Below are 15876 nucleotides of genomic sequence, written 5' to 3'. Positions count from 1 at the left end.
CTAAGTACTCTCCCCGCTCCATGGCTGATATGACTGAACGGAGAGATTCCATCCTGAAATGTTTGATTTTGATGAACCTGTTCAATAGCTTCAGGTCCAAAACCGGCCTGACTGTCCCATCCTTTTTGGGGACCGCGAACAGATTGGAATAAAACCCCTGAGCTTTCTCGTGCTCTGGTACGGGAACAATGACTCCGTTGTATTGGAGTGCATCGATGGCCCCTTGCAGCGCCTTTGCCGGGGACCTTACCTTGGGAAGTCGGGAGAGAAAAAAACGTGTTGGGGGGTAACTGATGAATTCTATTTTGTACCCCGAAGACACCAGTTCCGTCATCCATGAGTCGTGTGCTACCTCGGCCCAAACATGACGAAAAAAAGAGCAGGCGGCCGCCCACCCTGCTGGTGTCGCCTCCCAGGGGCTCCGAGTTATTTGGCTGCGGGCCTCTGGGCCCTGGCACCTCTCGACCTGGGCTGGCGAGCGCGCATCCTTCCCCCTGGATCGGGTCTATATGAAACCTGTCGCTCCCTATCCTGGTTGGAGCGAGCTGGACCAGCCAGGCTGGCTGATGCCATCCACCCGGTGTTGCGAAAGGCTTGAAAGCGTACCGGGGCCTGGCGAAAAGGCTGTTTAATCTTTTGCTGCGGGAGGGAGCTGCTTTTTCCTCCTGTAGCATCAGAGATGAGTTGATCCAACTTCTCCCCGAACAGGCGGCCTGCCTGATAGGGCAAGGAAGTCAAGGACTTCTTGGAGATTGAATCGGCTCGCCAGTTTCTTAACCAGAGGGCTCTCCTAATGGCTACCGCGTTAGCAGCTGCAAATGCTGCGCAACTGGCTGCATCCAAAGAAGCATTAAGTAGTCTCCCGCCATGGCAATCTGACTTGCGACCTCAGACACCTCCGCAGGCAGGTCTCTATCCTGCCAAGCCTTACTCAAAGCCTCTGACCATGACATCATGGCTTTGGCTACCCACGTTGCCGCGAACGAGGGAGCGAGCGCTGAGCCTGATGCCTCAAAAACTGATCGCGCCAGGCTCTCTATGAGCCGATCAGTGGGGTCCTTAATGGACGAGCCACTAGGCACCGATAACAGAGACTTCGAGGCCAGGCGTGACACAGGGGGGTCCACTACAGGGGATTCCGCCCATTTCTTACAGAATTCCGGGGCAAAGGGATATCTTGCCTCTATAGCCTTCTCGCCCGAGAAGCGCCTATCTGGGCGTTCTCTGTGCCGCTGCACTATGTCCTCAAATTCTGGGTGAGTGCCAAATACTCTATGCGGTTGCCTGGCCCGCTTAAAGGCCACTTTATGGCTCGAGGCCAAGGTAGCCCCATCCTCGATCCCCAGGGTCTGATTGACAGCTTCGATGAGACTGTCCACTGTCTCTCGACACCCCGGTGTATCTGGATCAAATGGCTCGTCTGAGTCATGATCTGAACTCTGTTCGCTCGCCGGTGAAGGGGAGCGTGATGCTGGACTCCTGGATGCCGAGGCACCGGATCGGTCAGGAGACCTCGTGCGGGTTCGTTTCCTTCGCACCTGTGTGGCATGGGAGTGGCCCCTGCAGGCCGGAGGTCCCTTCCTAGAAAAGTGAGCCACTATCCTTGCCCCCCTTTGGGGCGTGAAGGGACTTGATCGCCTTTGTAAGTAAAGCCATAGACTGTGACAATGACCGAGCCCATTCGGGAGGATTCGGCTCTTTGGGCTCAGACGCCAGGGGGGGCTCCTGGGCGCGTTCAGAGTCGCAGGCCTCGCACAATTTGCCGCTCTGCACTCGCGGAAACGCAGCCCTACAAGAAATGCATGCAGCATATAGAAAAAAGTGTGCGTCTTCCCTTTTCCAGCCATATTGCTGCCAGAAGCTGGTATATATAAGAGAAAAATACTTTTTTGTTTCCCTTTTCCATCTCTAAAGGAGAGGGAGGGCGGGGGGAGAGGAGCCCCCTTGGTCTCTAGTGGGCCTCCGCAGCGAAGCTGCACTCACCTGTTCTGCGTCCCCCGCACAGTTAAAGCGCACCGCAGCAAAAACGATCCTCCGTGGGGCAGGCCGACCACTTCTCTGGTCGCGGCCTACCCGATCTGAAGCCGGGGCCTAAATTTAATCCGGCGCCTGCCCAGCTCCAAGGGGCGGGCCCCCGGAAGTGAAGCCGCGTGGCCGGGGACGGGAACTTCTGCCGCGGCCTAGCCTGACCAAACACCGGGGCCTAAATTTAACACTGCCCGCGGCGGTCGCGGCGACGGTGCAATGCGGCACCGATAGCGACGCCAGCGCTGCTTCTGACTTCTTTCTCCAGCCCCACTAGTTAAGGAGGGGCAGGGAAAAAACCCCACTGCCTGCTGCTGCCCAGGAGCCCCCGCATCTGACGAACGCCCTCAGCTAGCAGGTGCCGAGACCACCCCACGCCCAATACCTTCATAAGAATAACTCCCCAGGTAGAACCAGGGAGACAGGTGAGGGGATCCAGGACGGTGCAGGCACCCAAACTCCGTCCAGCCAGGCCGAGGAGAGGGACCGTCCGCCGCCTTGCAGCACCTCCGTCTTGTGTTGGTGGAGCAGTGGGGTCAGTTCGGACCGTCTTGTGCCTCTGTATAGCCCATGGCTTCTGTACCTAGGGGTGGACAGGGCTAGGTCCGGCATAATGTCCCACGTCGCGGAAGAGGATACGTGGAGGGACACTCTCACGTGCTTGCCCGTTGATGGTTTGGGGAAATCGTACCCTTTCAATAGGATCCGTTGCCCCTGTCTCATCTTCTTAGAACAAAAAAGTCTGGAGAAAAAAGACCAGACATGTGCCTCCATAGACACTAAGCAAAAAAATGGTTTCCGCCCGCAGTTAGGGCGAGGGTTTATACGGCGGGGGAGGAGCTAACCTTGTGCTGTTTGCCTAGTGTCAGCCTCCAGATGGCGGTAGCATACACCCACAGTACCTGTATCCCCCATTGAGACGAAGGACAAAAAATGAATCTGCAGCGCGACAGGCGCACTACCCATGCGCCCTCCATTTTCCAAGATGGTGGCGCTCATGATCCGGGACGGCGGCGGGACAACGGGACGGCCAGAGGGACATCTGAGGCACCGTGGAGGGTGAGGGATCGCAAGGTGGGGGCAGCGGAGTGAAGCGGGAGAGGAGCAGATGGTGACGGCGGCGGCCGATCGGCGCTGTCAGTTGATGTGCGGGGGGTCAGATCTCGGTCTCCAGCCATGGCAGATGCTATTGCAGCATTGGCCATGGCTGGATTGTAATATTTCACCAAATTTCATTGGTGAAATATTACAAATCGCTCTGATTGGCTGTTAAAAGTGAAACAGCCAATCAGAGAGATCGTAGGCACGTGAGGGCTAAGCCACACCCCCTGGGGTTAACTACAAATGGTCCTCTGTGTACGGGTCGGGTGACCTTTCAGTGACCCCGGTCACCCGAACCACAGGAGGGCAATCAAAATTCATGACGCCACATAGGCGTCATTGGTCGGATTGGCACCGACTTTCATGACGCCCTTCATTGGTCGGGAAGGGGTTAATGACAAAAATCATTTTTCAAATTCCATCGAATTTTACGGCAGATACATAGATGACTTGATCATTATCTGGAAAGGTACAACTGCTGAAATAGAATTATTCACCAAATACCTGAATCAGAACAATTTCAATCTTAATCTTACCCATACTTTTTCACAGTCTAAAATTAATTATTTAGACATCACTCTAACAGGTTGCCTTGAATCCAAATCTGTATTAATTCACCCATATAGGAAATCTACCGATACAAACAGTATTTTGGAAGCTCACTCTTGCCATGCAAAACGTGATTAATAACATCCCACTAGGAGAAGGAAAATGGATCAAAACGAATTGTTCATCCACAATTGCTTTCCATAAAGAATCTCAGATAGTCTTAAATAGACTACGATCTAAAGGCTATCCACAGTGACGTCTAAACAAGGCGAAATCAAGATTTGATGGAGCATGACAAAAGCTTTATTCCCTTTAAGAAATCCAGCAATTGTCAGAATAATGAACCAGTGACTTTTACCACTAACTGTAGTCCACATTGTTAAGATCATTAAAAAACATGTACCCATTTTGCTGAAATTTTTAAAAATTCTGGATTGCGATTTTCTGGCAAAAAGGCACCTACATTGGGCGGGAGACTCTCTCCTTCCTTCTTTCGAGAAAATAAAAATACACATAAAACATGGCTAGATGTCAAAGGATCTTATAAATGTGGTTCACATCTGTGTAAAACTTGTACCTACATGAACAAAACCACCACTTTTTTCCTCTAAATCTTCACGATCCACTTATCCCATCCAAATTTCTACTAACTGCAATCTAGAAGGTGCGGTCTACCTAATAGAGCGCACAGTGTGCACCTTACAATATGTGGGCTGCACTATAGGGTAGTGGAAGAAGCGAGTGAGGAGACATCTTTCTGATGCGAGCAGTCAGACTGCACACAATATATCTGCGGTTTCTAAACATTGTAAAAACACACATGGGGGATAATACCAGTTCCCTTTCAGTCATAGGTATAGAAAAAAGTGGTCAAGCCGTTCAGAGGTGGACACATGAGAAGGAAACCATTATATAGGGAGTCGTACTGGATATTCAAATTACAGACACGGATTCCGCAGGGTCTGAACGTGCGACAAGGTCTCATATTCCAGTACAATTAATACGTTCTCTGTCTCTCACTTGTTATGCTTTCTCCACTGGCTTCCTTTCTTATTAGTTTGCATATGCACTGCAATAAGAGTCTGTCTTATTCATGATATTAATTACTTCTTTTTACTTGTATTTTTTTCTTTCATGATTCAGTTTTATTTTATATGGTACATGCATGTTTCTGAAGTGCTTCAACAAGGGCTTAAATTTACTCATCTTTTGATTAACATACCAAGCATGATTAAGATTGTAGTGTCGAAACGCATCAGTTTGTAGCTCTCTGGGATCTATATGTTGTCCGCATTGTGCCTGTTATTATGAATTTTTTCCATTAAAGACGGAGTTTTATTCTTTCCACGCTGGAGTACCTTTTTTTTCTTCATTCTCTGAAATCAACAGTTTGGTCCATACTGCAAAAATAGAGCATACTGGTGAGCGTGGGAGCTCAAAAAGACCCAGACGTCCACGGAAGACAACAGTGGTGAATGATCACACAATCCAATTCATCGTGAAGAAAAACCCCTTCGCGACACCTACCCAAGTGAAGAACACTCCAGGAAGTAGGTGTTTAGCATCTAAGTCTACCCTAACTCCCAAGCAGCATGATCACTGTCTTCGGGTCATATTTGACACAGAAATTTCCTATATTCCCTATATCCAATCATTCACTCGCTCGTGTAATCTGCACCTTAAAAACATCTTCTGAATCCGACCTTTTCTCGTCTTTGAAACTGCAAAAACTCTTACTGTCGCTCTTATTCACTCTCGTCTGAACCACTGCAACTCTCTACTGATCAGTCTCCCTCTAACCAAACTCTCTTCTCTCCAATCTGTCCCGAATGCAGCAGTTTCTATTAGGTCGTTTCACTGATGCCTCTTCCCTGTGCCAGTCATTGCACTGGTTGCCCATTTGCTACGGAATACAATACAAACTTATCTCTCTCATCCACAGAGCTCTCCACAGTCCTGCACCTCCTTATACCTCATCCCTCATTTCTGTCTATCACCATACCCGTATTCTCCGTTCTACAAGGCTATCCTCCTCCATAATCCCAACCTTGCACCTCCGTCTCCAGGACTTCTCTAGTGCTGTGCCAGTGTTCTGGAGTGCACTACCTCAAACTATCCAACTAATATCTAGCCTGCATGTTTTTAAGCGTGTTTTAAAAACATATCTGTTTAGACAAGCCTATCACTTCACTAATATGACTCTCCCCTACAAAATGTTAATCATAATCTGCTCCCTCCTACTCATCTGTCCTTACATCTTCCATGCAACCAATAGCTATATAAATAGAATTATTATTATGTTATAGAGAAGACTTCATGAGAGCAAATATAGAGGGTTCACCACAAGGTGCAAACCATAATCAGTCATAAAAATAGAAAGACTAGATTTGACTTTACCAAAAACATCTAAACAAGCCGCCCATTTCTGGAAAAGCATTCTGTGGACAGATGAAACTAAGATCAACCTGCACCAGAATGATGGGAAGAAGAAAGAATGGAGAAGGCTTGGAACGGCTCATGATCCAAAGCACAGCACATCCTCTGTAAAACATGGTGGAGGCAGTGTGGTGGCGCGGGCATGTATGGCTTCCAATAGCGCCGGGTCACTAGTGTTTATTGATGATGTGACTGAAGACAGAAGCAGCCGGATGTATCCTGTGTGTACAGGTCGAAACTCTGCCCAGATTCATCCAAATGCAGCAAGGTTGATTGAACGGCACTTCACTGGACAGATGGACAATGGCCCAAAGCATACTTCAAAAGCAACACAGGAGAAGGCAAAGAGGAATATTCTGCAATGGCCGAGTAATCACCAGATCTCAACCCCATCGAGCAGCATTTCACATGCTGAAGACAAAACCTATAACAGAAAGACCCACAAACAAGTAACAGAAGTCCGCTGCAGTAAAGAAGGCAAACATCACAAAAGGAGGAAACCCAGCGTATGGTGACATCCATAGCTTAGATTTCAGGCTGTCATTGCCTGCAAAGGATTCTCTACAAAGTATTTAAAATTAACATTTTATTCATGGTAAAGTTAATTGTCCAATTACTTTTGAGCCCGCTGAAATGAGGAGGCTTTGTAGAAATATGGTTGAAATTCTGAAATGTTTCACAGGACATTTTTAGTCAACCCCTTTAATTAAACCTGAAAGTCTCCACTTCAATTGTATCTCAGGTGTTTCACTTTAAATCCACAACAGTGGCCTGCAGATCTGAAATCACGGAGATACAGTCACTGCTTCTGAATCTAGCTGAACATATATGTCATAGTAACTGGCACTGTTCACCCTGAGCATCCTGGTGCATGGCCCCAAAATAATGCAACAAATGCAAAGTTCCTTTAGCTGGGTGGCAAAACCCTGAGGAGAAATAATCAGAGCCCTCGTCCTCAAGCCCGGTATACTGTACCTCTCGCGGTCCTGTGCACAGTTATTGACGGGCGTCGTGGTGTTCTGTGTTTCATACAGAGCGCTCTGCCGGCGCGAGTTGTCGTTGCGAGCAGGGAGCCGCCCTTCAACCTCTGCTAGCCAACCCTGGAGAAATGGTGGTTCAAACACAATGTGAACATGGTCCTAGCCAGGACGGACTCAATTTCATGTAATGAGCCCGGGGACCAGAGCACTGAGAGGTGGAGGATGAGGAGATTGGGGGTCACACAGTGCTTGTGTCCAAACGTAACAGAATCAGTCCTAGTGAGGGGTTATCAATAAAAGGTAGAATTGTTATTGATGAGATTGTGGCAGATCAATGTCCACTGCGTACTCACCTCAAACTTCTGTACCTCGACCCGAAGCTTCTCAATGTTGTTACTGATTTCTATCAGTCTCTGTGCAACACTGGCGGGGTCTCCCATCTGTGGATTCTTCATGTACACGTCCTTCATCTTCGTCAATGCATCTCTGAATAACACAAAAACAGATGTAAGCTGAAATGGTTAATTCTTATCATATATTATAGTCTAGAGCTGCACTCACTATTCTGCTGGTGCAGTCACTGTTTACAAACATTACATTACTTATCCTGTACTGATCCTGAGTTACATCCTGTATTATACTTCAGAGCTGCACTCACTATTCTGCTGGTGCAGTCACTGTGTACATACATTACATTACTGATCCCAAGTTACATCCTACATTACACTCCGGAGCTACACTCACTATTCTGCTGGTGCAGTCACTATGTACATTACATTACTGATCCTGTACTGATCCTGAGTTACATCCTGTATTATACCCCAGAGCTGCACTCACTATTCTGCTGGTGCAGTCACTGTGTACATACATTACTGATCCTGAGCTACATTCTGTATTATACTCCAGAGCTGCACTCACTATTCTGCTGGTGAAGTTCACTGTGTACATACACTACAATACTGATCCTGTACCGATCCTGAGTGACATCCTGTATTATACTCCGGAGCTACACTCACTATTCTGCTGCTGCAGTCACTGTGTACATTACATTACTGATCCTGTACTGATCATGAGTTACCCTGTATTATACCCCAGAGCTGCACTCACTATTCTGCTGGTGCAGTCACTGTGTACATACATTACACTACTGATCCTGTACTGATCCTGAGTTACATCCTGTATTATACCCCAGAGCTGCACTCACTATCCTGCTGGTGCAGTCACTTTCTACATACATTACTGATCCTGAGTTACATCCTGTATTATACTCCAGAGCTGCACTCATTATTCTGCTGGTGCAGTCACGGTGTACATACATTACATTACTGATCCCAAGTTACATCCTGCATTACATTCCAGAGCTACACTCACTATTCTGCTGCTGCAGTCACTATGTACATTACATTACTGATCCTGAGTTACCCTGTATTATACCCCAGAGCTGCACTCACTATTCTGCTGGAGCAGTCACTGTGTACATACATTACTGATCCTGAGTGACATCCTGTATTATACTCCAGAGCTACACTCAATATTCTGCTGCTGCAGTCACTGTGTACATTACATTACTGATCCTGATGAAGGAGTTCTTCCGAAACGCGCGTCGGGGCGCGTTATTCTGGCAACCCGTTTCCACCACTGTCTTCTATTCAGCTTATTGGGTAATATGTTATGCTTTGTTAGGTTACATGCACTTTTTACTCCTGGGCGCTAGACACCATGTACATTGTTCTATGTTAGTGATTGCCATCCTTCGCTGGCCCATTTTTACTACATAGCGCTATAAGGCGGTCTATTGTATTAAGTTATATGTCTTACCATTGAGCGCCAGTTATCTTGTTTACTGCACAGTGACTTGTACAAGTTCTTTCTTGAGCTGGCTCATTCTCTATATCTAGTGCCACATGGCAGTCCATTCTAATATATTGGGTCATATGCTTTCTGTGCTATAAGAGCGCTGGATTTCTCTTCTATTGTGCATATAGTGCGCTAGATTTTTGTTGATATAAACTTTTTTTGCCAATTGCATTTTAGTGTTGGCCCTTTTTCTGCTATGTAGCGCTCTATGGTAATTCATCTTATTACATTACCGTTACATACTATTCTTCTGTGCTGATTTATTATTGCCAGACAGTGCTGCACAGCAGTTTATTTTATTTTACTTTATTGGGTCTCATGCTTCTTATATTTCAGAAAGGGCTGGATACCTTACTCATTTCATAGCTTTTTGTTTAGTGTATAAATTGTATATATAAGAATTTCCCCATGTATTGCGTATTTTAACACTCCTTTGTGAGTTCATATTTTTGACTTTATTATCTCAGCAACTTAAATTTTGTTCACAAATTTTGTGTTCATTCACCTCTTGCATTAATATATATTTGTTTTTCATATATTACATTTTTTTATTTTGTTATTATTTTTTCCTTTTCTGTGTATCACATCACATATTTTGGTGCAGTCATATTTGTTAATTTTATTATTGCATTTATATATATATATATATATATATATATATTTTTTTTTTTTTTTTATTTTTTTTTTGCACTTTTACACATTTTTGTTGCTGTATTTGGGGACTTTATTATATGTGCTGAATTTACATCCTATACAAAACCCTTTTTGTACAGTGGTGAGATTAACATAATATGTTATCAGAGTATTAATACACCTACGGGTTCCTTTTGTCATATTATAACATTTCTACATGTTTTTTATTTATTGTAGTCGCATATTGTGTCTGAATCTATAATAAATATTATTTTTGCTATATTTTCTTTGGTTTTTACTAATTTTTCTTATACACACATTCATCAACTGTGGTTCGTGTACATCACTTGGTAATTCTCCTTTGTTTCATTACTGATCCTGTACTGATCATGAGTTACCCTGTATTATACCCCAGAGCTGCAGTCACTATTCTGCTGGTGCAGTCACTGTGTACATACATTACTGATCCTGAGTTACATCCTGTATTATACTCCAGAGCTGCACTCACTATTCTGCTGGTGCAGTCACTGTGTACATACATTACATTACTGATCCTGTACTGATCCTGAGTTACATCCTGTATTATACCCCAGAGCTGCACTCACTATTCTGCTGGTGCTCTCACTGTGTACATACATTACATTACTTATCCTGTACTGATCCTGAGTTACATCCTGTATTATACGCCAGAGCTGCACTCACTATTCTGCTGGTGCAGTCACTGTGTACATACATTACATTACTGATCCTGAGTTACATCCTGTATTATACCCCAGAGCTGCACTCACTATTCTGCTGGTGCAGTCACTGTGTACATACATTACATTACTGATCCTGAGTTACATCCTGTATTATACCCCAGAGCTGCACTCACTATTCTGCTGGTGCAGTCACTGTGTACGTACATTGCATTACTGATCCTGTACTGATCCTGAGTTACATCCTGTATTATACTCCAGAGCTGCACTCACTATTCTGCTGGTGCAGTCACTGTGTACATACATTACTGATCCTGAGTTACATCCTGTATTATACTCCAGAGCTGCACTCACTATTCTGCTGTTGCAGTCACTGTGTACATACATTACATTACTGATCCTGAGTTACATCCTGTATTATACCCCAGAGCTGCACTCACTATTCTGCTGGTGCAGTCACTGTGTACATACATTACATTACTGATCCTGAGTTACATCCTGTATTATACCCCAGAGCTGCACTCACTATTCTTCTGGTGCAGTCACTGTGTACATACATTACATTACTGATCCTGAGTTACATCCTGTATTATACCCCAGAGCTGCACTCACTATTCTGCTGGTGCAGTCACTGTGTACATACATTACATTACTTATCCTGTACTGATCCTGAGTTACATCCTGTATTATACCCCAGAGCTGCACTCACTATTCTGCTGGTGCAGTCACTGTGTAGATACATTACATTACTGATCCTGAGTTACATCCTGTATTATACCCCAGAGCTGCACTCACTATTCTGCTGGTGCAGTCACTGTGTACATACATTACTGATCCTGACTTACATCCTGTATTATACCCCAGAGCTGCACTCACTATTCTGCTGGTGCAGTCACTGTGTACATACATTACATTACTGATCCTGAGTTACATCCTGTATTATACCCCAGAGCTGCACTCACTATTCTGCTGGTGCAGTCACTGTGTACATACATTACATTACTGATCCTGAGTTACATCCTGTATTATACCCCAGAACTGCACTCACTATTCTGCTGGTGCAGTCACTGTGTACATACATTACATTACTGATCCTGAGTTACATCCTGTATTATACCCCAGAACTGCACTCACTATTCTGCTGGTGCAGTCACTGTGTACATACATTACATTACTGATCCTGAGTTACATCCTGTATTATACCCCAGAACTGCACTCACTATTCTGCTGGTGCAGTCACTGTGTACATACATTTCATTACTGATCCTGAGTTACATCCTGTATTATACCCCAGAGCTGCACTCACTATTCTGCTGGTGCAGTCACTGTGTACATACATTACATTACTGATCCTGACTTACCTCCTGTATTATACTCCAGAGCTGCACTCACTATTCTGCTGGTGCAGTCACTGTGTACATACATTACTGATCCTGAGTTACATCCTGTATTATACCCCAGAGCTGCACTCCCTTATCTGCTCACCTCTGGTCAATCTCTTTCTGGATGTCTTTGTTCAGCTCATCCACCTTTTGCTGCAGCTTCTTCCTCCTCTGCTCAGGAGGCAGGTTGCTGAAGTCCTCCGGTGTCGCCCCCTGGTGGAAGCCGAAACACTGAAATGTCATGTCTACCATCCGTTCAGGTGGCATGCACAACACCCATGCACCACATGCAATAAGGAGAATCAGGGCTGGAGGAGAAGGTGCCCACCACAACCCAGAGCAGAGGTGGCAGAAACCCAAGCAGTCCTGTACCATCTCCTCCTGCCCTGCGGCCCATACTCTGCGCAATCTTTACTATAAGGACCTTGGTGAGTTTCCGTGTAGTGAAATGTTCTGTGCCTATCTAATAGACTTCCAGACTCAATTCTTCACTAGTCCCAAGATCCCTGCATCCTGTCAGTGTACGACACCAATAACCTGACCCAATTCTCAGAGCAGAGGGATTGTTCCCATTGAATACAGTTTGGACAATCCCCCTTCACAGCAGACTGATAAATTGTAATAAACTTCACCGCAGTTTAAATGTCACAGTCATTGGCCGTGTGCACACATTGCTGATAGACTGCTACAGTGTTCCAGCGCAGGTGCCCTGCAGAGATCTGGAAAATGGTGAATGCTGTCAGAAATGTGCAGGACTGTCCATTATACAAGACAGTTTCCTGAGTGCATCATGGCGGTGTCCGGGCTGTGTACAGGAGTGACACCTCATTTCTCTTCACCTGCATCCCTGCCACATCCACTACGGCCTCTCTTCCTCATTCCTTATGCTGCTGGCAGGATCTTCTTGGTACTGAATAGGTTAAAGGAAGAATCTGCCCACCAGGCGGCAGGTGGTAACAGTGTCCTGATTGGCGGGGAGGTCTGGTATAACATACTCTGTGCTGTGTTGTGTGGCTACAGGGTGCAGCTCACAGCACTAGGTGGCGCTCCGTCCACGCGGGAGCTTGTGTCACTGCATCCCAGACACAACGCATGACAGAGAACAATAGCTTTGTCTTCTGGCCTCTGTCCCCCTGCGTCACCCCACATTCCTGGCCGGCCTCTGCTCTGTGCCCGGCGTCACTGTAGGGTGGGGGGACGTTATATCCTTGTCCAGGTTACATGTATGATACAGGAGTCCATTAACAGCCAGGCAATCATTAGAAGACACGGCTGATACATGACTAGAGCGGGTAACGGGGTCCAGTGCCAAAAGGGTCATTTAAAGGGAAAGTGGTTAAATGCAAAAATTCTGCCCTTTCAGATAAAGGAACATGATCACGGCACTAAGAAAGTCCAACACCTGGAATATAGTAAACCAGAAGTCTTTATTAATGTCATTAAAATCAACATTTCAATAGGGACATAGTGCTGCTATGAGTTGCAGGATAAAGGCCATTTTACAAAATACCGTAGTGGATTTAACCCTTCGTACAAAATATTCCCAACGTTCCTTTTAAAGTCCATGTGGGTTTATTTGCTTCATAAACCCAGAAGCACCTCCATAAACACACCACCTCCTACTTATGAAAGTGTACCATAATTGTTTATTTTGAACTTCACTTTACTTGGTGGTCTTCATGGCACACCTTATAGTAATGATAATCAGGTTTACCAAGTGATTTTACACATGGCTTTTACCTCCACTATATTTAAGTATTATATAGCTCTGTTATTTATACAGACACTAATTACGCATATATTATTGATGCTAACACTTTATATGTATAGGTATGTTTAATAGCCCCCACCACTTTATTGTCCATTGTGGCCCCTTTTTTCTTCAATATGAATCACGTAATGTAATTTATGAAGTTCTTCTATATGTAACCATCCTTCACATCCCATATACAATCTCTTGCCCGCTCTTGCCGCTTACACCTAAAGAACATCTCTAGAATCTGCCCTTTTCTCACCATGGAAACAACAAAAACCCTCACTGTAGCATTGATCCACTCCCGCCTGGATTACTGCAACGCTCTATTAATTGGCCTCCCCGTTACTCGACTATCCCCTCTCCAGTCCATACTTAATGCAGCAGCCAGGGTCATCTACGTGGCTAATCGGTACTCGGACGCATCCGCTCTTTGCCAGTCCTTACATTGGCTGCCCATTCATTATAGGATCCAATTCAAAATACTTATTCAAACCCACAAAGCTCTCCACAGTGCAGCACCCCCCTACATCTCCTCCCTCATTTCTGCCTATCAGCCTAACCGACAGCTGCGCTCTGCGAACGACTTTCGACTAACCTCTGCACTAATCCATACCTCCCTCTCCCGACTCCAAGACTTCTCCCGAGCTGCGCCAATCCTCTGGAATGCTCTACCCCAAGAAATTAGGACTATCCACAATTTGCATAGTTTCAGGCGCTTCCCCAAAACACATTTGTTCAGAGCGGCCTATCACGTTCATTAATCAAAGTCATTCTATGTGTAAGTGTGCGTGTGTAGCCCATTCACTATCTCCATCCATCCCTCACTCCCTCAAGATGGCTGGACCATGATTGTAAATACATCACTGTAAATACACACCTGTACTTTGTATCTCCCCCCACCTCATGGTAGATTGTAAGCTCTCACGAGCAGGGTCGTCTTATTTCGCTTTAATTATTGCATTGTTAACGTTGTTACTTACGACTTGTGTTTTGAAACTGTTAATCTGTAAAGCGCTGCGGAATATGTTGGCGCTATATAAAGATTATTATTATTATTATTATTATTATTAACCATTGCCAAAATTTTGTACCAAGGGTTAAATCCGCTACTGTATTTTGCAAAGTGGTCTTTATGGTGGTTTAATGCAATATTGATGACAGATCCCGCATCTCATAGCAGCACTATGTCTCTACGTAAATATTGTTGATTTTAATGACACATTAATGACTTCTGGTTTAAGGCTAAGTGCACACGTTGCAGAAAATTTCTGCACAAAAACCTGAATCCCTTCCCAGAAACCGCACCTATTTTTCCGCGGCGGTTTTTGCGCGGTTTTGATGCGTTCTTGATGCGTTTTTTACCGCAGCAGTTTCTAAACGCATGGGAGAAGCCAAAACCGCGGAAAAATCCGCAAAATTAATGAGCATGCTGCGTTTTTTTACCGCGATGCGTTTTTTTCGCGGTAAAAAACGCATCAATGTGCACAAAAAGTGCAAAATGCATAGAAATGACTGTGCAGCTTATTTTTAGCGGTTTTATAGCGGTTTTATAGTGAAAACCGCGGTAAAAACCGCTAAAAAAACGCTGTGTGTGAACACAGCCTAATATACTCAGGGCGTTGGGCTTTTAGTACCGTGTTCATGTTCCTGTAGGTAAGATAGAGTTATGACCTCTGAATTAATGTGGGTAAACCTTGTGCCTTCCAGATAAAGCTACTTTATATAATGACCTCTGGGAGGTGATGACGTCGCTCCTCTGCTCCATGAAGCTTATACTTAACCTGTCATCCAGAGGGCGGCCATATTGCTGACTATACGCGCCATCTCATTACGTTATATCAGTAAAATGTCACCAGGAGGAGCTACCTGAGGGACATCGGAAATGACTGCCGCTCTGTAAAGCTTTATCAGAGAACTGGGATTTTTGCCTCTTTTTATGGGACATTGTTGAAAAATCCTCAAGTTAGGAATGCAACTTCGGTTGGCACTGGCGTATAAGATTAAGGCTAAGTGCACACGTAGCAGAAAACTTCTGCTGAAAAACCTGACTCCCTTCCCAGAAATCGCGCGTTTTTTTCTGCGCATTTTCCGCACTGTTTTTGCGCAGAAAACGCGCTTTTTTATGCGTTTTTTTCCGCGCATTTTCAAAACGCATAGAACTAGCCAGAAACGTGGAAAAATCTGCGAAATTAATGAGCATGCTGCGTTTTTACCGCGATGCGGTTTTTTCGCGGTAAGAAACGCATCAATATGCACAAAAAGTGCAAAATGCATAGAAATGAATGGGAAGCTTATTTTTAGCAGTTTTATAGGAAAAAACGCTAAAAATACAGCTAAAAAACGCTGTGTGTGAACACAGCCTAAGTTGTGATGTATTGTATCGACAGATCCAACCCTCTCTGTGCCCTGAAGGCAGCCTGTGGTGAACTACAAGTCTCAGACTGTCCTTAGTGTTACAT

The 15876-nt window shown here is 45.1% G+C and overlaps 1 protein-coding gene across 13 annotated transcripts in view; it reads right to left on the bottom strand.

Annotated features, from left to right (window-relative positions):
- FNBP1 (formin binding protein 1) overlaps positions 1 to 15876 on the bottom strand; it is a 116200-nt gene that overhangs the window by 15227 nt on the left and 85097 nt on the right. For 7 of the 13 annotated variants that reach the window (XM_073555912.1, XM_073555916.1, XM_073555915.1 and 4 more), the window contains 3 exons: positions 11765 to 11892; positions 7445 to 7577; positions 7087 to 7211 (listed from right to left, as the gene is read on the bottom strand). In XM_073555912.1, coding sequence (XP_073412013.1) covers positions 7087 to 7211; positions 7445 to 7577; positions 11765 to 11892 — 386 coding nt within the window. The remainder of the gene's footprint in view (positions 1 to 7086; positions 7212 to 7444; positions 7578 to 11764; positions 11893 to 15876) is intronic. The other 6 variants (XM_073555917.1, XM_073555919.1, XM_073555920.1 and 3 more) reach the window with 1 other exon arrangement.

This window comes from Dendrobates tinctorius, unplaced genomic scaffold, assembly GCF_039654945.1.
Source record: "Dendrobates tinctorius isolate UK_male_01 unplaced genomic scaffold, ASM3965494v1 ptg000231l, whole genome shotgun sequence".
Lineage (NCBI taxonomy): Eukaryota > Metazoa > Chordata > Amphibia > Anura > Dendrobatidae > Dendrobates > Dendrobates tinctorius.
The sequence above is the reverse complement of the archived record's forward strand: the minus strand, read 5'-3'. Positions and strand labels throughout refer to the sequence as shown.